The sequence below is a fragment of the Pectinophora gossypiella genome, chromosome 1 (genome assembly GCF_024362695.1).
Source record: "Pectinophora gossypiella chromosome 1, ilPecGoss1.1, whole genome shotgun sequence".
Taxonomy (NCBI): Eukaryota; Metazoa; Arthropoda; class Insecta; order Lepidoptera; family Gelechiidae; genus Pectinophora; species Pectinophora gossypiella.
The window spans coordinates 2,978,723-3,000,672 of record NC_065404.1 but is presented as its reverse complement, the minus strand read 5'-3'; the positions used below and the strand labels follow the sequence as shown (position 1 = coordinate 3,000,672).

Below are 21,950 nucleotides of genomic sequence, written 5' to 3'. Positions count from 1 at the left end.
TCGACTAAAATCGGAATCGTCAGCGAATAAAACAAGATCACGCAATCACTAGGTAAAAAAAAAACTTCGTGCTGGATTTTTTTTTTACACAGCATGTTGAAGTTTGTGAAATGAAAGACAGAAACAGCGCTATACATTTCATATTTTACTTCTATTAAACATGACTTTAAACATAATAAATAAACGCAGAATGCATATATGGCTGCCGTTGTTTTGGCGTTGTTTCGTCTCGATTAGTTTATTCCTAATAGTTGTTATATTTCAATGTGTTAGAAAATAAGTGAATAACGAATATTAAAATGAAACTGAAAAAGGCTAAATCGGACACTGAGGTTTGTAATGTTGTAAACATAGTTTGTCTAGTAGAATAACAAACGCCGATAACCTTTATGATCATGTTTCTCTTCGCCTTTTCAGGAGGTAATTCCTCCTCAAGCCGAGATTATCGAAGCTGATTTGTATAAGAGGACCTACTTCGGGCCTGACGTGCCCACTTTGGAGCTGGAATGTTGGGAGGAGGAGTTATCAGAAGTCCAACTCCAAGCATATAAAAATGCTGATGATGAATACAAAAGTATTCAGAATAAGCTAGATGAAATGGTGAAGAGTACTGGTGGTGAGATTGTGTACAACGGTGACCAATTCACTGCCTATCAGCTACTTGGGAAGTGAGTAATCAGTTTAAAATCAAATATGAAATGCCATTTACCATACTTTTGCATAGGTGTCTAACCCAAAAAGATACTTAGATATTTGATCTAGAAGTAGAGCTCAGCATTTATTAGTAGATAAATGTAACACATATTCAATCAACAGACATTTTCAATTTACTAGCTTCTTTCCAACTGCTAACTAGTTTTGGTAATCTGTTTAATTACTTCCTTTATTTTATGCTCTTTTTTAGACAACCAGTGTTGAAAGACCTAGAACGGCAGAGTGCTGATATCATCAGATCACGGTCACGCTCCCTTTCCATTTCTAAGGAATCTAAAAGTGGAAAGAAAGGTATTTCTTTGCCTACTAACTTGTTTTTTATTGCTTTTGTATTTGTTAGTAAGAATATAAAGAACTACAGTTATGTTATGTTTTTCTCATGACCAAGATGAATGCATTCAAAGCTTTTTATCTAGTCGTATGACTATGTAAATATGTCTTATGTATATAAAATCCCGCCTATTTTCTGTTAGGGTAGGCAAAGACCTAGGGAACCACAGAATTTACACTTTTTCCACTCTCATCAAAGTCTTCATGCATGCTTGCCGGTTTAGAGTGGTCAACATAGAAGTATACAAGTATTATTTTATTTTCTTACAGGCCGACCTAAAAGAAACAAAGATCGCGGAGCAGACCGTGACTACTCGCCGTCTCCTGAACGCATCCGCACGCCTGAGCCACGTCACAAGAAGAAGAAGAAGGACAAAAACAAAGAGAAAGAAAAAGAAAAAGAGAAAGATGAAAAGAAAGAGAAAGAGACCACCAAGACTAAGGACAAAACTCTTGCTCCTTCTAGTGAGTGTAATTTATGTCTTCAAAATTGCTTAACTAATGATAGGTTGTTAATTCATCTTTTTTTGGGGTTTGTATACATTTTCTCATGTCAAGTATACTTTATATAAAAAAAGCTTATTATCAGATTAATGATCGCCTAAATGATATAAATGCTTGGTATTAAATGTGTTCCTCTAGTTATTAAATAACTTGTAATGTCTACCTATATTGATTTAAAAGATTGCTGTTGCAGTTTCTTGTCATTTCTTCTCCTCAGCCACAACACCTTGTGAAATGACGTAGATTAAAAAAAATACCTTCATAAAGTTTTTCTATGATAATTATGTTGTAGAAACGATTTTGTTTTCATTTCTTGAAGTTACCACCATCATATATTTTAATGTATACATTTATTCCTCAGATGTTCACAGTGTGGTGACGAATGTGCGTCCATCGGAAGCCACTGCGATCGGCGGCCTACTGACCGGCAGCGCGACTAAAACCACCGCAGTCGTCGACCTCACCAAGGAAGATGGCAATAAGAATGTTGCTGACTCTCGGGAAGTCTCATTCAGCAAGCTTCAAGGTCAGTGCACTTGGTTTCCTAAGAGTTTTGAGTTATATTAGACTGATCTAATATTAAAATTCATCATTTCATGACTTTATTTCATTAGCGTATTTATATGCTGTCAAAACCTTGTACATACTTGGATGGCGCTCCGCGTCAATAAGAGTTTTCTAGAGTAAAAGTGTATAACCTCACGAGATTTTGTGTATAAAGTGTAGAACTAATCGAAGTGCAAGTGTACTAGTGTTATCCCAGTGTTACGCGTGCGAAATTCGATAAAATCTCAAAATCTGCGCAGTGCTCAGCTAAACTTTTAATTAACTACCCACAAAAATATTCATTATTATTTCTATTCCTTTCCACCCACCCTCTTTTCTCTGAACCTATCATTGTCACTATGACAAACGTCAGTCAAGTGACACCTCCTGTGTTGCCATAATAACCAAATTCCTACCAAAAGGATAAAAATGAGTGAAACATCGGCAAATAGCGAAGGAAACTGTCAAAAAGTTTACACACAACAAATTTTTCATCCTAGTTTCTTTGAAAAGAAAACAAATCCTCAGCTACTAGATAATCTTCCAACCGAGACAAACGCCAGTCAGTTAGCCTCGAACGATGTTGTAATAAGTAGCGACGATGAAGAAAAGCAACCACCTCCATGGCAACGACCACTCAGTAAGAAACGCAAAATGGGAGCAAACTCTTCTCCAGTCTCACCGTCTACTCAACCGAATGTGACTCAAACGTCTAATCGCTTTGATGGGCTACTCCTGGATCAAGATGAAAACACCCTGCTAAAACCCACTAGCAAACCTCCTCCAATTATTCTATACGGTATTGAAGACGTCAATGAACTGTCTAAGTGCCTAGAAACAGTCACAGACAAGAATAGCTTCAAGCTAAGGATCGTGAATAAAAATCTTCTTCGAATTCTTATAAATTCCACCGAGGAATACAAAAAAGTTATCTGCCTGATCAGAGAGAAAGGCCTTATTGGACACACCTTCACGAGAAAGGATTCTAAATGCTATAGAATAGTAATTAAAAACCTTCACTACACTACCCCACACTCAGCTATCATAGAAGAGATTGAAGCTTCAGGCAACAAAGTACGTGGCGAGGTAATAAACGCCCGTTACGGACCCAATAAAACTCCCACTTCCACGTTCTTCGTCAACCTAGAACCTAGCACAAATAACAAGGCAGTAAAGAATATAAAATACATATTTCACCAAGCAATTAAAATCGAAGACGCTCACAAGTCTAGGACAATAGTTCAATGTCAACGTTGTCAACAATATGGTCACTCAAAAAATAATTGCATGAGACCATATAGGTGTGTTAAGTGCGGTGAAGAACACAAAACTTCTGATTGTGCCAAGAAGGATCGGAACACCCCTGCAAAATGCGCTCTCTGTGGCTGTGACCACCCGGCTAACTACAAGGGCTGCGAAGTGTACAAACAAATCACCAATAGAAAGTCTATCAGTCGCTCTCAACAAAGGAATAAACCTACTGCTAGTGCAAAACTTAATACCTACTCTGAGACCCAAGATCTCATTAACAAAAATAAAAACAACAACAATTTGCAAATCAACCAAAACGAACCTCCTAAGAAACTGAATAAGTCCTATTCTGACGCACTCTCAGGCAAACAAGAACCTCCGAACGACAACCAAAACCAATCCCAACAGAAATTAAATATTACCAACTTGCAAGATGTCCTCATACAACAAAGTCAAAAAATAGACCTCTTAATCCAACAAATAGGTACCCTTTTGGGACTTATAACAACTCTCGTCAGTAAACTAGTAAAATGACTACTCTACGTATTGCCGCGTGGAACATCAACGGACTTACCCCCAATATACTGGAACTTGAATCAGTTATAATTAACAACAATTTGGACATTGTACTTATATCAGAATCACATGTTACCAAGGCGAACTGCGTCCGTATCACTGGATTCTGTGTCTATCTCACTCCTCACCCAGATGGAACAGCGCATGCTGGCTCTGCAATAATAATCAAGAAAAACATTAAACATCATCTCTTGGAATCATACATAACTGATCACATCCAAGCTACAACAGTTAGAGTGGAGGAACGAGCCGCTGCTTTTAATGTCTCAGCTGTTTACTGCCCGCCAAAGCACAAAATAACTGAGTCTGCTTTCTCGGATTTCTTTGATACACTCGGCAACCGCTTCGTAGCAGGAGGCGACTGGAACGCGAAGAATACATACTGGGGATCACGTATCACTACAACAAGAGGCCGAGCTCTGAAATCTTGAATGGAAAAAAATCGTTTACTACCTATATCATCTGGCAGTCCCACCTACTGGCCAACAGATCCAGAAAGAAAACCAGATTTAGTCGACTTTTTTGTAACAAAACATATCTGCCACATGTACACGTCCATCGAGCCAAGCCTAGATGGCTCATCAGACCACACACCCGTCATCTTGTGCATTTCATCATCAATCATTTATCGTTCTCCCATTCGCGAGAGCTTATACAACAAAAGAACAGACTGGCCATCCTTTCGTGACTATCTCGACAAACATCTCAACCTAAACATTTCTCTAAAATCTGAGCCTGAAATAGATGACGCCTGCGTTTGCCTAACTAATCTTATTCAAATCGCATTGTGGACTAATACTCCAATATATAACGCATCTAACCCATCCAAATCCAATGTACCCTCAGAAGTTAGAAGAAAAATATCAGAAAAAAGAAGACTAAGAAGAAACTGGCAGCAAAGTCACCACCCTGACGACAAAACAGCTCTTAACCGCGCCATAAAGGAATTGAAGGAATTGCTTCAAGAAACCGCAAATGAAACAGCAAAAGCCCATATTAATCAGTTGTCACTGAACGGAAATGGCAAATATTCACTGTGGAAGGCCACAAAATCCGAAAAATGTCCACAGCAATCATTCCCTCCGCTTAAAGTTGGTTCAACCTATGCTAGAACTGACTCTGAAAAATCAGAGGCCTTTGCCACCCACCTGGCATCGGTCTTCAAGCCAAATGCAACTGAGGGCGATAACTCGGACGTTGAAATAGACGATGTGCTTGCTCAAGATCTTCAGCTATGTCTGCCCCTTAAACCAGTCTCACCAAAAGAGCTAGCTGGGATAATATCTGAAATGAAAACCAATAAGGCGCCAGGGTTCGACCTTATAACTCCCACGGTACTAAAAGAACTCTCCAGGAAATGTCTTGTTTTTATTGCTACTCTCCTCAATGCCACGCTTAGAGTGGGATACTACCCAGCGCTCTGGAAAGTATCGGAGATTATCATGATCCATAAAGATGGAAAACCAGTTCACGAAACTGCTTCATATCGGCCTATTAGTCTTACACCTGTACTATCAAAGCTGTGGGAAAAAGTGTTCGTGTCGAGACTGAAAGTACTCATGGAAGACTCTCCGATCATCCCAAACCACCAGTTTGGATTTAGGCAGCGGCACTCTACTATAGAACAGGTTCACCGTGTCTATCAGAAAATTCGACAATGCTTTGAGAAGAAAGAGTACTGCTCAGCTGCATTCCTGGATGTACAACAGGCTTTCGATCGTGTTTGGCACAAGGGTCTGTTGTACAAGATAAGGACTCTTTTACCTCATTCAGTGTTTCCCATATTGAAATCATATTTGATGAACCGCATATTTTATGTGAGACAGGGAGATGCAACATCACGACTCCATAAATGCCTCGCAGGGGTGCCCCAAGGATCAGTCCTAGGGCCTCTACTCTACAACATTTTCACATGTGACTTACCGCAGTCTCCTCGGGTAACCATTGCAACATTCGCCGACGACGCGGCATTTCTCTGCACCGACCCAGACAAAAGCACAGCTTCCTATTACCTCCAAAACCAACTGGATGCCACCGCCGCTTGGTTGAAAAAATGGAAAATTAAAGCTAGTGCTTCTAAGTCTCACCACATAACATTCGCTCTCCGCAGAGGTGACTGTCCACTAGTGAAGTTAGGCCACGAACCACTCCCTCGGACAAACTGCGTAAAATACTTGGGATTCCACCTCGACCGACGGCTGACCTGGAGTGAACATATCACTCATAAAAGAAACACCATTAACAACCGTTTCCGGAACTTGCTTTGGCTGCTTGGCAGACAGTCAACCTTGTCGCTTCGCAACAAAGTCATGATTTACTGTGCTATCCTAAAACCTATCTGGTTGTACGGTATAGAAATTTGGTCAACTGCTAGCAAAAGCAACATTCAACGCATCCAACGTGTACAAAATAACATATTTAAAACAATTTGCAATTCACCCTGGTTCACCAGAATGGATGAATTGCACAGCTACCTAGAAATGCCTACTGTCGCTGAAGAAGCACAGCAGCGTAAAGCAGTACACAAGGAACACTTGGTCCACCATCCTAATCCTTTAGCCAACTCCCTCCTATCCTCTTGGGACATAAAAAGACTGAAACGTGCGAATGTACTTACAGACTAATGGACAATGCAGTGCTGGCTGTATAGTTCAAAACAGTGAAAATAACAGAACAAATCTGATAATAGTCTAGCGACTGATGGCAGATAACATGGGAAAAAAAAAAAAAAAAAAAAAAAAAATTATATGCTGATTGAACTGCATTGCAATTGCTTCCCATATCCACCTTTTGAAGTCACATTAGTATCATCTAGCATAAACATTTTTACAACCTAAATTACTTTATCCCAAAAATCACTTTGGGATAAGATAATTGGGATGGGCTGATCATCCTATTGCCCGAAAGTAAGATGAGCTTGATGAGGTACTATTTATCTAAGTAGAATAGAATAAAAATGTTTTATTGCGATAATGTGTTCGTATCAACATGGACCCGGTAAGGGCGCGGCACAAGTACGTAGTATTGTTACATGAGCCATATCAGGACCCTGTGATGGCTCAATAGAAACCTTGAAATTTACAACCCACACGAGAGAAGAAAACAACCTAAAGTATATTTAAAGTTCGAATCCCGGTGGGGACATATCACAAAAATCACTTTGTGGTCCCGGGTTTGGTTAGGACATTACAAGCTGATCACCTTATTGTCCGAAAGTAAGATTATCCGTGCTTCGGAAGGCACGTTAAGCTGTTTGTCCCGGTTACTACTTACTGATGTAAGTATGTAGTCATTACATGAGCCATGTCAGGGGCCTGTGGCGGCTCAGTAATAACCCTGACACCAGGGTTGATGAGGTTGGTATTCCACCTCACAACCCACATGATAAGAAGAAGATGTTTAAAGTTTAAACCCACTGGAACTACAACAATCTGATGCTACATTTGCAGGCAAGACATTCCCCTCCCTGGTGGTGGTGGCTCGACCGTACCTGCGGGCCAAGGACGCGCCGCCGCCGGCGGACCGGTCCGCGCTCGACAGCAAGGTGAAGTCCGTCCTCATGCACACGCCCATGAAGTTCACCGAGTGGCTCATACAGCAAGGGCTGGTACGCTCCGAGCAGTGGTGTGCTGTGCATTCCGGGAACAAACTTAAATTGGGTAAGTTTGTCTTTACGAATGGATTCTTGATTTAAAAAATATGTGAGATATCCTTGAGCATGTCACATTCTTATGAAAATTTGAATTTCCATCCTGTAAAATGCGTAATAGAAAAAGGACAAAATATCAGCAGGTTCTGTGCGACAACCAAGAATTATGTCGATACCTTCATACGTAAATAGACGTCGTATCGCTATTTGTCAAGACCCTCGATATAGCACGGCAACCCGTGCTGCGTGGGCAGGAGAGGATATCATAAATGTAAAAATGATTAGTAAAAGTACTGTCACCAAGTATTCAAAATTTACTGGGTCCCATTGAGGTGTAATATCGAATAATTGACATAGTTATTGATCATATTTTCATGTAATCAATCTGTAGTTACGCGGCATTCACATAAACATAAAATAGTGTAAGTGTAAGCCTTCTATTTGTAGAAATCATTGTTTAATTGTATGTATGTACCTACATTATTAATGTATTGGTAACCAAGATTCGTTGGTTATTGCAGGCATGTACTCTGACGTATCAAAGTTCCCGTACTCGGGCGGCTACGTGTGGATATCCGAGTGTTGTCCCACTAGATTCGTCTCCGTATTCTCCAGCTCGATCTTCGAAGGCGCGACCTTCCCTCCCAGCGTACTCCTCAAACTCATCTACCACTGGGCTTGCCAAACTAACGTCCAGAATGTAGTGCAATGGGTTAAAGTTGACAATTTATATGTGAAAAGTCTGTTTACCTGGCTAAGGGCTGTGTGTACGTCTGCTATACATCAGCATATGGGCCTTCTGGGGGGTGCGGGGAAGAAAGTAGAAGTGGGGGTGATTTCACTGGGTACCACCAGCCATGACGGCACACAGAGACAAGTCAAAGTTGAAGTGTTGGGTGTGCTGGATCCAATCGAGAAATTGGTAAGTTGCTTGATAAATGCTGTTATATTTTGTTCATAGTTATCTGTTTATTATCCAGTTTTGAACTGAATCATGAAAATGTTAATGAGCTACTCAAGTTTATGTTCGTTACTTCCTCATTGATATCAGGTATCGCGGTTTTATATAACTGAGCTATCGCTTATTTTTGGACGTGTCTTATTGACATTCACTAGTTGACCAGACAAAATGGGGAGCGCTGAGACTCGCATAGAGCCACGAGAGGCTTCTGTCAATATAGTCAATCACTTTATGATGCATTAAGAGCTTTAGAATAAGAGATAAGCCCTAGTTTTGATTCCCCCATAGTTTTAAACTCGTCCTTATATTTTTAAACAAACTAAAAGCTCAATTATAAACATTATCGTTTAGATACGCCTCCGCGCCGTGGAACCTCTGGGCGAGCACGAGAAGAACTACAAGAAGCGGTTCCAGAAGATTCTAGAACCACTCACGAACTGGGTGCACCCATCGTCCGTCATCCTCACCGATCTAACTGTGGATAAAGGCACTCTAGTGTCTATGGGCTTTAAGAATGTGCACCAATCCTCTTCTCATTCTGATCAGGTAAATAGAACATTAGTAGATTTGTTATTAAGATACTACATACATGAACTCACGACTTTTTCCCAGACAATGGGGGAGGGGGGGGGGGGGGGGACTTACTGATGACCTTCTTGAACTTCGTCCTTTTTTAATGCATGATAAATCATCGCCTAATGGTAAGTGACAATGTGGTCGAGGATGGAACATGCTTACCCAGAAAGTACCTATCCACTTTTGCATTGAAGAGGCCCAGGTTGCACTTAACGGGAAACAGATTCGCGGGCAGAGAATTCCAAACCTTAGCCGTTCGTATTACAAACAAAATAAAACGCTTCATACGACCTGGTGGGATATGAACGACATAGGGTCATCGTAATTAATCCTGGAAAGTCTGTTTTATAAAAATAATCTAATTTGTTATTTCATACTCTTTCCAACTAGCCCGCAAGACACAGCAACGCAAATATTATGGAGTATTTGAGAAGGATCGTGCCGAGAATGTTCCAGAACACGTTGTCATTGCTCTCAAGGCAAATCATTCAACAGTTCTTGGACGAACTAGTATGGAGAGAGAGGTGTGTGCTTTATTTGTATCTCCTTATAATAATCGATAGACTGACTACTACTACTAGTTACTAGTTTTTTAAACTCCAATGTTTTACATCCTTTGAAAATGCTTATCCTTGCTTGTACAAAATTACTCGCTTTTCAATTCATATCTGTGACGCATATAATATACACGAGACAAAACATATTGTTTCGGTATCTTTTTTTTCGTGACTTATTGGCTTGCCTCAGATGGCATTAACTATTTGGCCGGACAAATAGGAACCGTATAGCTCTTATCCGGTTCAAAAACTTAAGACAACATGCTTGAAGATGCCCAGTTAGGCGTGATCCTCGGCTAGAGTTTTCGGGTCGTCATGATTGTATATTACGTCATTTGGGCGTCGATATTTACAGATAAGCTGTTAGTATATTATTAGTTTTTGTTTCATTTATAGACAGCGATATGGCTCACCACCTATCACATTGGTCTAACAGAAACCTTGGTGAGGTGTGGGTACTTATTTCATCTTGCGATGGATGTGCCTGCCTACCCCGATAAGGTAGTTTCCAACTAATCAAATCGGTTACTTTTTACTGAACGTCAAAATACGAAATTACAATGAAAAAGTAACCTGTGACGTCATAGAAAAACGTGACAAAATGTCGTACTTATTATTAATCTGTTTTATTTAGTAATCAGAATCAGAGTTTATCTTTGGCGTAGGAAACTACCCAATTCGGATATTATCGTCCTATCACGTCTGTCTAACAGAAAGCTTGCTGAGGTGTGGGTACTTCTTTAATCTTGTGATAGATACACTGGCTACCCCAATTGGGATATAATCATGAGCTTTTGTGCATATTCTAGGTTCGGCGTTTCGCCCGGACAAGCGTTCGACAACATTGTTGCCCACATATCCGAGCAGACGAAGCTAGACGCGAAGGATCCCATCACCATACGCCTCAACAAGATCGCCGCCAATCCATTCAAGAACTGGAAATATCCTTCTAAGGTAAATAATACAATTGTATTTCAATAAAACACAATACAGGATTATCCTTTGTTGCCGGGGGTGTTTTCGGTATATAAGGGTAGATTGCGTGAAGGATCACTGAAAAGAAAGAAAGAAAAAATATTTATTCGACATACTAATGTTTTCAAATATTAAAAGAACATAATACAATTTTGAATGAAAAAAGAGACAGACCACTACTTACTGCATTACTGTTGGGTAATGCACGGCCTCTGTGGTCCAGTGGTTGTGCGTTGGGCTTACGATTCGGAGGTCCCGGCTTCCAATCTCGGTGGGGACAGATCACAAAAATCACTTCTCCACATTACAAGCTGATCACCTTTGTCCGAAAGTAAAATTATCCGTGCTGCGGAAGGCACGTTAAGCCGTTGGTCCTATTACTTGAAGCAAGCAAGTAAGTTTGTAAGCAAGTTTTCGTTACATGAGCCATGTCATGCCTTTGGCGGCTCACTAAGCTTTTGGTGGCTTGTAAATTATTTACTTTTTGAGATGTATATAAATGTATTTTTCTTTTACTCAGAAAAAAGATCGAGTGGCAGAGGAGGTGGTAGAGACAGCTCGCGCCAAGCGCGGGCGCAAGCGCAAGGAACCTTCTCCGGAACCAGCGCCGCCGCCGCGCAAGAAGAAGGAGAAGACCACCTACGTCCCAGACGACGATGACGAAGAAGTAAGTAGGATTCTGTACTTTTTATCTTCTTCTATCGTGTAGGTTGTGTCAAGCGGGATGTTCGCCTTCTCTTTAATTTGTTCCATGTAAGGTCTTTGCTCTTGCCCTTCCTCTCTTTCCTTCTATTTTCCCTTCTATGATGTTTTAATTAATTTTTCGTGTCTTATTATGTGTCCAACCATCTTGTCTCTTCTGTCCTGGATAACTCTCAATATGCGTCCTATCTCTTACTCTTTCTAGCACTTCCTGATTAACACTTTCTGTCCAACTTATTCTCTCCATCCACCTCCAGCACCACATTTCAAAAGCTTCCGAGTATTCTCTGATCATATACTATTCTAACCAGTAGTATGTCGTTCCCGAGAATGTTTTCAAATTGGTTCCACATCACTGATTCCGAACATTTATTCCAGTTGCCGCTAGCCCTTCGGCGTTCCAAGATCAAGCAAGAGAAGACCAAAGAGAAGGACAAGGACCGTCGTGCGAGCGACAGCCCGGCGCCGCGCGTGCGACGCAAGACGCCCCGCACCACCACGTACATTGACGACGACTTGGATGACATACCTCTCAAGAACATCAAGAAGGAAATGCGGCCCGAGGAAACTGTGTCCATGGAGAAGTACTACTTCGGCCAAATCGGAGGCAACGGCGAGCATAAGCGCGTCGCGATTGCTGTGGATGTGAGTTCTACATTTTGATAATTTACAGTGCGCCCCACCCTGGAAATTCCATACAAAAATCGCATTCCTATCGCGTGGCGGCTACCACGTAAAAGCAAGCTAGACACAATACGCTTACTCTGGGCAAATCCCAGAGGGGCTGACGTCGGATCCCGATACGAATTGGTGCGGTGCGGAGAGTTATTCTTTATGACTGAATGTCAATACCAATTAATCTTGTACCTGTAGGAGTGGATACTATGGGATCCTAGAATCCTGAAGCTACTTGATATATTCAAAATTCTATCTACATATACATAAACTCTCGCCTATTTGCGTCCGGGGTAAGCAGATACTATCGAATTTTATTTGCTTCCATCCTGACATATTTACCATAGGTCCGATATATAGATAGGGTACAGGTTCAGTTACCGAGACAACTGTTAACTGGATCATGTGATCTAAGTTCAAAATCCTTTATAATGTAAATACTTTGTAAATTCTTCCTCTTTTATCGAGTTGACGACAAAATAACCCTGGTGGGCCTAATTCTCGGCCGATTTTACGCCGCTTTATCACCCCTATTTTTCAAGTATTAAGACTCATAAATCTGCCCCCAGTGCCCGATCTGCCACACGGAGATCAACAATAACTGCGAGCTGATGCGCCACATGTTCGCGCACGTGTCGCCGGCGCCGGACGACGCGTGCGACCCGCCCGCCATCTGCGACTGCTGCCTGACCCGCTTCTCCACACACGAGGCCCTCACCGCGCACTTGAAGCAGCATCACCCCAGCGACACCAAGTCCCCGGAAGTATTTACTTACGCTTGTCTTATTTGCGAGGTGAGTTTTTTTACTATTCAACATAACACAAACAGCCTATATACGTCCCACTGCTGGGCACAGGCCTCTCTTCAATCTACCGGAGGGGGTATGGAGCTTTCTCCTCCACGCTGCTCCACTACGGGTTGGTAGAGGATTTGTTATTTAAATATTTGTACACAACCGAACAGACAAAAGGAAAATACAAAGAAAAGAAATAGAACAAGTAAGCTTAATAGCTTAATGTTATTAAATAAGATGTCATTATTGAACAGTTATCTCTATCATCTACTGAAAGAACAGTCTCTTACTGTGTTACATAAGCCATACCTGACACTGGCCCCGATTCCTGCAGACACCGCCTAATTTTAAGTTATATCCGTCATTTTCATAACCGTCGAAAAGGAAAGGGACGGATGATTCACAGCTCTTAATTTTAGGAAGAATGAGTGAATGAATGAATAACCCGGGCGAATCAAAAGGTACGTCGCTGGTATGCAATCCGTTTGACGTGCCGTCTACTTAACTGTGGCGGGTTATTGACGGATGTAAAATTTTTAGACGGTTGGTTTAGATTTGTGCTTAAAATTGACGTGTGTTCCATAAATTTTATGCTTGTCGATTACCCGTCCCGTTCCTTTTCGGCGGATAAGAAAATGACAGATATAACTTAAAATAAAATTAGATGGTATTTACAGGAATTAGCACCAGTATCAGGCTATTGTTTTTCTGCCCTTTTCCTTTTCGGCGGATTAGGAAATCACACTCGTCAGGAAGTATTTGAAGAAACACAATTATCGGGATCGATACGAATATCTTTCGCATTCGATGAACGCGTGACTTACCTCAGAGTGGCCCTGGTTCGAATCCCGGTTTGCGTTCTAAACCACTGAGTGCGACTTTATGAGTTTGAATTCATTTTTGGATCATAATTTCCAGCATTTGTGTAAGATTTGCCAGTCAGTGGCAATGGGGTCAACCCATTTTGGGATCTAAACACAGCTGGTGAGGAGTGGGTGTATATACTATACACCTCTGCCTACTCCTTCGGCGATGCAGGCGTGATGCTTATGTTATGTACTGCGTTACCCCAGGTCCGCTACGCCGCTGTGCTGACCCTCGCGGGCCACATGCAGCGGGCGCACGCTCCGCTGGAGCTGCCGTACGCGTGCGGTGCCTGCGACTACCGCGCCTCCGCACACAGCGCGCTCCTCAAGCACTTCACTACTGCACACGCCAACCACGATGCTGTGCTCTGCCCGCATTGTCTTAAGGTATGGTTTATTTTGTGTTATTTGCATTTCAGTGTGTTGATTGCCCTATTGACAGCCTTCCTGTGGATTTTTCTGGACTTTTAGAAGGAAATACTTATAGATTGGTGTAGTAGCTGGTATCTAGGAAGAGGAACAGATGTTCTTCGACGTCTCCATTTCTATGTCATATCTTCTTTGGAATTTGACTTCCATTATATTCTGACCGCTTGCGCTATTAATATCTCTTCTAGTCAGAACTAGCGCGTGTGTTACCACCGGGGTGAATCGATGTAGCGGTCTAGTCAGAAATATCTCGGCGTGGCCGCTTCACGCGCCAACGTGAGGTAGCAGACGACATGCGGACTCGTGTTTTTTTAGTGAATATCTCCCTTGTTTCTATGACCTGTGATTCTATTTGTCAGGTGATACAAGTTTACGCGGATGGTTATGAGCTGTCTGCCAACGTGGCGCTGTTCCTGGACCATCTCCGCGAACACCAGAACAAGGACTTGGAGGTGCGCTGCTCAAGATGCGTGCTCAAATTTGTGCATCTAGGTAAGACCACACTTCCAACAAAAATGACATTCTTTTCGTGCGCCGCCTTACTGCATAAGTGCAAGCAAGACAGACAATCCGCGCGCGCTGCCCTTTATATAAGCGGCTTACAATCACTTCGACTAAAGCACAGACTACAATGGCCCGGATTCCAGTAGACACCTCCTAATTTTATTTTAAGTTATATCATAGAATAAGGAATAATACTACGTATAGAACGGCAACTCTATGCGCCCCACCGTCTGAGTTTGGTTTACCTATCCCCCTTTTTTTTTAAATAGCTGCAGTATCTCGCCGATTTGCAACCCGTTTGAAGTGTGCTGTTAACTTAATTCTGTCGGGTTATTGGTCAGTGTAAAATTTTGAATGGTTGTTTCTGCCTAAAATTGCCAATAATGTAAATTCTCTGAACTATAATATCCTTACAGGTCAACTGAAGGAGCACCAAGTGCGCGACCATCACTCTGTTGAGAACGCCACCCCGCTCTGTTCTGAAGAACATTTGATCAACAAACCCAAGGTTAGCTGATTCTTCTTCATCACCTAAATGCCTAAATCCGAGTGGTCATTATGTGATCCTTTGCATAAATTTGTGGTGTTAGTGACATCGTAATAAAAACTTTAGGGGTGATTCAGCTCATGCATCTGAGTTAATATCAATAGTTTCAATTTCAATTCCATACTTTTTTGTGATGGAAGATTCTACTTGATATTATCTCAGAATCGTGAGCTGAGCTGATTTATCCCCCTCAGTATTCGATACGGTGTCACTAACACCCTGTCTACATTTTTTTTAATTATAAAATCCTCGTGACTACAGAACAAAGCCCGTCCGCCAGTGAAAGACTCGACCAGCCACACGATCAGCCAGACGTTCGAAGACCTGACTCTAGTTGTTCCTGACGGTCAGCTGTGCCGAGAGTGCGACACCCCGCTGGAGAGCGACAAGCATTTCCTGTGAGTATTCATTTACACTGGCTAGTCTTCTCTCGAGTGGGTTTTGACCCTGAATCCTGACCTTTGTCTAGTAGTAGTATGTAGTTATCTTCACATGGCTTACATTTAAATTATTTAAAATTACATAAACGAGCACTAAAGCTGCCTGTCCTTATCTCTGTATTTTGTGTCCGTTGTGCTCAATAAAGTATTTTATCTCTCTATCTATATTATACAGGATGTTAGTGACATCGTAACGATAACTTTGAGGGATGATTCAGACCATGATTCTGAGTTGATATCAAGTGGAATTTTCCGTCGCAAAAGTATGGAAAAAAAATACTAACATTTTCAAGAATTTCTCGACGGGATACCACTTGATATCAAGTCCCTGAACACTAACACCATTATGGTATTGGTTGGTTAAGTTGGGTTATCTCAGAAACAAAGATTTTTAGGTTACCTAACATCATAACTGAGAATTATACTTAATAGCTGTATTAATACGGGCGCGCTTACAAGTTTTATTGAAAATTTAAATACAGAATTAACTAATTTGGATGTTACGATGTTGGCTCACTCAATATCGGAATAGGGTAGTTTCCAAGTAGTCAAATCATTTACTTTTTACTAAACGTCAAAACACGAAATTACTATGGAATTTGTATGAAAAAGCAACCTGTGACATAGAAAAACGTGACAAAACGTCACACTTATTTTATCATTTTTCTTTATTACAATACACAAATAAGTAAAATAGAAAAAAGATAAACGATGTGTTGCTGTTGCAGTTTCTTGACATTTCTTCTCCTCAGCCATAACACCTTGCGATATGACGAAAAATCAAAAATGTTACATTGACCTTCAACAAGTTTATCCATGACAATTACGTTGAATAAATGATTCTGATTTCTGATAACGTTTTCTTCAGATCTGTCTTTATTTGGTAATCAGAATTTCATAATTTATCTTTGACCTAGGAAATTAGTCAATTGAAATATCGGAACTTGGGTTCCGAGATTGATGCCCTAACTATAGTATTGTATGCATGAGCGGTGTGTGTGTGTGTGTCTCAGCGGCGTGACGGCGTGCAGCAAGTGTCCGTACGTGTGCACGTGCTACCGCGCGCTGCTGCGCCACAGCGGCTACTGCGCCGGCCCGCACTCGCTCGAGGACGCGCCGCGGCCCGCGCCCTACACCACCCACTGCGTCTGCGACTACTCCACGCATATTGGTCAGCACTACTTGTCAGATAACATAAGATAGCATCACGCCTGTGCCCCGGAGGGGTAGGCAGACATGTATAGTGTTACATCCACTCCTCGCCTGTTTTTTTATTATATAAAAAATAACTTTAGAAATGAACATAATAATTCAATTAATGTTTTACCAACATTCATTAATATTGTTTATTGAATTGAATGTGGAGAATGCGAAAGAGCTTGTCCATAGTCTGCTTGCCACGGTGGGAAATAGGCGTGAGTTTGTGTATGTGTAAGAAATAACATCACGGCATTGTTTCTGCGAACTACGTATAGATAAGAGTATATTTACTGGTAACACACATTCTATTACTCTACACCACATGGCTAATCATCTCGCTAGCCGTCAAGCCCACTCTCCAACTCTCCGATGCCGACCCCGAAAGACATTTTCCAGATCTTTCACAAGGTTCAACTTATCTGACATAACCCTTTATCTAATATACCCTTAGCTAAAGTTCGCGCATGTCTTTTTAATGAGGACTTTTCAAGCTACGTTCCTCAAAAACAATATAGATGGCGCTGTACAGATTTTCCTGGGTCGTTCTTCTTTTTTATCGACAATGATCTGTCTTACGTTCTGCTTTTGATAAGTTATGTTTTAGAATTTTATTTCATGTTTCCATTGTCCAAAAATATAGTTATCTTATTATACTCAAAATACAAGCAAAATACTAATCGGTTCCTCAATTAGTTATTAACGTAGCTTCATTGTTTTTCACAAAATTTTGTGACAGAGTGGTATATTGAAATGCTGTCTCCGATGAAAAGGGCCACTCTGTCACAATATTTTTTGGAATACGCCTGCAAAGAAAAGTATGTTACCAAGATAAAGAGAACCACTAAATAGTCCTCTACAGACAGATCTTTATATGATGTTTTAAAATATTTATTGCCGTTATAATTTTTAAGATGTTAAGTCCGATTAATTGGGAAAATGTCTTTTTATTGTCGATAAAAAAGAAGAACGACCCTCCTTCGTTTAATCTTCTAATTTCATAAATAACAGTCATATTATTATATCTCTGTTTTTTGGTATAATGATGACCCTTTTTATTACACCCAGGCACAATTGCATCTTCCACCCATTATGATTCTGCGACATAATTCTATACATAATGTGATCCAAATGTCAAGTAACATACATAAACTCACGCCCGTAATCCCTAATGGGGTGGGCAGAGCCACAAGTAATCAAAGACAACTTGCAGCTGTTGATACGATGTCGTAAGCTGGATATGATGAACCTTATGGTGATAAGGGATCAGCCTATCGCCCATAATATTAGTCAATCATGTTAGAGGACACAATCCCTCTGTCTGTCAAGTAACAATTAAGTATTATAAGATATGATTTTATCATTACATTTTATTTTGAAATAACTATGTACCCGAGTAATGAGAAAATAGGTAATTATCACGTTAAAGCTGTACAAATAATGCTGTAAGCTCCCCGAATAAAATAAAATAAATAAAACAACGCCATCTATATTGCTTTTGGTCTTTTTCTATCGTGTGGGTTGTGAGGTGAAGTACCAATCTCATCAACCCTGGTGTCAAGGTTACTATTGAGCCGCCAAAGGTCCCTAACATGGCTCATGTAACGACTACTTACTTACATCGGTAAGTAGTAACCGAGACCAACGGCTTAACGTGCCTTCCGAAGCACGGATCATCTTACTTTCGGACAATCTGGTGATCAGCCAGTAATGTCCTAACCAAACTAGGGACCACGAAGTAATTTTTGTGATATGTCCCCACCGGGAATCGAACCCGGGACCTCCGGATCGTGAGCCCAGCGCTCAACAACTGGACCACGGAGGTCGTTTAATTGCTTTTGATGAACGTAGCCTGGTAATACTCTCATTTCTGTATTTGTCCGGTGGAAGCAAATGTAGTAATATGAGGTGTGTATCCTGCAGGCACGGATATGCTGTCCCACCTGCTGGTGTGCGACCACAAGTCAGCGTACCCGAGCGAGGAGGAGGCTCGCGCCAACACCGTCAAGCCGCATGAGGAGTACAAACCACCCGAAGACGCGCCGCCCTGCGAACCGGTAAGTGTTGCCAATTATTCGATTATTTTCCTGTAAATATCGATATGCCTATTGTAATGTTTAAAAATTTAAGAAGATGAAAAAGAAGAATGATGATGATGAAGAAAGTGGATTGATGAAATAAGAAATAAGCAAATGGGTTTACTCGAATTTATTAATCACTAAGAAAACCAAAGTTACACAAAAATATAAATAGGTATTTGGAACTTTTAAATCCTAAGGGTACGGGTATTAAATCGATACTATCGATATTGGAAATTCTACAATTATATCGATTATAATCTAATAATTGTCAGATAGTCAATAATCGGTTTATTAATCGATATACAGTCGATTATCGGGCAACACTACCGGGAACTATACACATACATCAACACGTTTTCAGTTTCTTTCTCAAACAAGGGAGCGCTGGTTCTTACCACCTACCGGGTGAGAGCCTTCAGCGCTCCCCATTTGTCCGGCCAAGTAGTTAATGTCATCTGCGGCAAATCTCGCTACCGAACTTGTTTACTTGCTTGAACCAATGTGTTATTAATTTATATTACGTGCACTTTTCACTAGCACAGTTGACTCGACCATTATAGACGGCGATACGGCTCACTACCTATCACGGTCTAATAGAAAGTGGCGTGTAGGTGGGTATTTAGTTCATCTCGCGATATATGTACCTCTGACTACCCCAGTTGCGATATAGTCGAGAGCTTATTATGTTATGTTACTACAATCCGTCGGCTCGGTGTAGGTATAAATGCCCTAATTGTAGCTTTATTATGATAACAACAGGCAAGACAAAGTTTGTTTAACAAAAGGAAGCAGTTTGATTAAACTTTAAATTTGGAACACCTACTGTAAAATGACAAGTATTTATTTTTCTGATAATCCTCATGAAAACTAAACTTGCCAGGTGTTTCGATATTTCTAATATGATATTTGTAATAATGGTGTACTGTTCTTAGCCGGTGGAGTCAATGCCGGACTACGCGCCGCCGTCGGTGCTCAACACGCAGCTGTCGCTCGATGACCTCGCGCCGCCCTCCGTGCTGCAGCCTGACCAGGTAACACAGACCACACCACAACCATACACACATACATAACATAAAACATAACACTGCTGGGCACAGGCCTCCCTTCAATCAACCGGAGGGGGTATGGAGCATACTCCACCACGCTGCTCCAATGCGGGTTGGTAGAGGTGTTTTTACGGCGAATAGCCGGGATCAACGGCTTAACGTGCCCTCCGAAGCACGGAATCATCTTACTTTTTCAGACAATCAGGTGATTCAAGTCTGAAAAGTCCTTACCAAACAAAGGACAGTCTCACACTTATTTCTTTAAATCACTTATTTCTACAATGTTCCCATTGGGAATCGAACCCGGACCTCCAGATCGTGAGCCTAACGCTCTAACCACTAGACCACGGAGGCTGTTATATACATACATATCGTCTCTTTATACTGAAAACCACAAAGAGCAACATGGAAGAGAGTAGACATACGCAGGCGTCCTCCTCTGCGAACCTATATAATGTATATCCCCGGGACAGGTTCTATAAAAACTAATTTCCCTAAAAGAATTTTCGAATTTATCGATAGTCACTTTGATTTTATCGACAATTGGTACAACCGTAAAATGAGGTGTCACACCCTCCCCCGCAAAAAGTGGCAGAAAATGTTGTATTGGCAACTAACTTACTCCCCTCCGGTCCGCGGAAGCCCGTGTTGCTGTATGAAAAAACACGAAAGCACCTTTTTAAAAATCATATTAGGATGAGATTAAACCTCGCAATAGATAATAGCTTATCTATATCGTTTTAATCCAGGTAGAAATGTGTGATATAATTTTTTACCCGGATTAGAATTACCTAAAAACTGCGTATTTTTCCATCAGGTGTCGCTACTGTTGAGTATTTTTGAATTTTGACAGTTCCCCTTTGCAATTTGAGTAACGAAACATTGTTTTGGTTATATTTATACACTATAACCCTTTGCGCAGCGTTTAACTGTAAATTCATAGTGTTATATTTATTCCCTAAAGATCGGAAGAAGAAAACTTAGAAAACGGCTTTTCTTTTTCGTAACTCATCCTTCAGACGGGATAAGCTCCACGTTGTTCTACATTTTGTATTCCTTTTTATATTTATATTCCTGTTTAGTGCAATAGTGCTGCCGCTTACATTAGGGCTTCTAGTTTTTATCCTCATCGAAAGAAAATCGAGGTTTTATTGTAGAAAATTACATCACCATTCTGACACTCACTGTACATTTGTTTGTCAGAACGAGCAAGAGTTGCTGAAGGACGCGTACGACCGGCCGCTGGCGACGCCGCGCCACGAGGAGCCGCAGTACACGCTCGGGGATTTCGAGCCGCTGCCGCAGGAGCCGCCGCCGCAGCCAGACTTCGAACAACTGTAGACGCGACGTGATAATGGAGCATGTGCGATAGTTCATTTCGCATAAGGAAAATTTTATTATATGCCGGACGCAAGGGGCGAACGTGCACGTACGTTCACCGCTTTATGCGGGACCTTCCAAATTCAAAATTAATTAATTTTGCACGTATATTTCCCGCTCCATATCTTCATCGAATACTACAAGATCACAAACTAATAAGAAATGTCGTTTAAATCGTCCTCTAAAAAAGTAAAACCGTAACATTATGGTATTGATTTCCTATATAAAGCAGAGATTTTTTTTTATAAATAGGTGACCAAGGAATATTCGTTACAGTTTTTGTTGGTGGGTGCATGCCCATATCATGTTACCTATCAGGTATTTTTACTGGTGTCCAAGCAAAAAAATAAAAGATTTTTGTTTTTTATACCGATACTTATATCGGACTATTCAGAGTCACGCCGTTGTTAGTATGTGCTAACCCTTATATTATTCTAAAAATATATATAGGATCGAAATTAAGATTTACTTAATATAATTATAAAGGCTAAGATGTAGAAAAATAAACGTTTTTAACAATAACAATTTATTTTCTGTCTCTTAAATGTAAAAACATCGATTTTTTTTACAAGTACTATTATTTACAACTAAAATAATTATGACACACACATTTTAACTTGAAGTAAAATATTTAAAAAACTCAATCTACA

General features: G+C 40.9%; 1 protein-coding gene across 1 annotated transcript; it reads left to right on the top strand.

Annotated features, from left to right (window-relative positions):
* The first annotated feature begins 197 nt into the window (after positions 1–197).
* On the top strand, positions 198–21,829 carry LOC126379564 (uncharacterized). The gene is made up of 21 exons (XM_050028403.1): positions 198–332; positions 418–668; positions 905–1,005; positions 1,315–1,509; positions 1,910–2,074; positions 7,371–7,580; positions 8,092–8,492; positions 8,883–9,077; positions 9,498–9,631; positions 10,474–10,618; positions 11,160–11,306; positions 11,720–11,986; positions 12,586–12,810; positions 13,884–14,063; positions 14,465–14,597; positions 15,026–15,117; positions 15,418–15,554; positions 16,610–16,767; positions 18,717–18,850; positions 19,807–19,905; positions 21,124–21,829. The coding sequence occupies exons 1-21, from the start codon at positions 300–302 to the stop codon at positions 21,259–21,261; spliced, it is 3,540 nt and encodes a 1,179-aa protein (XP_049884360.1). The 5' UTR covers positions 198–299; the 3' UTR covers positions 21,262–21,829.
* Positions 21,830–21,950: the final 121 nt, after the last annotated feature.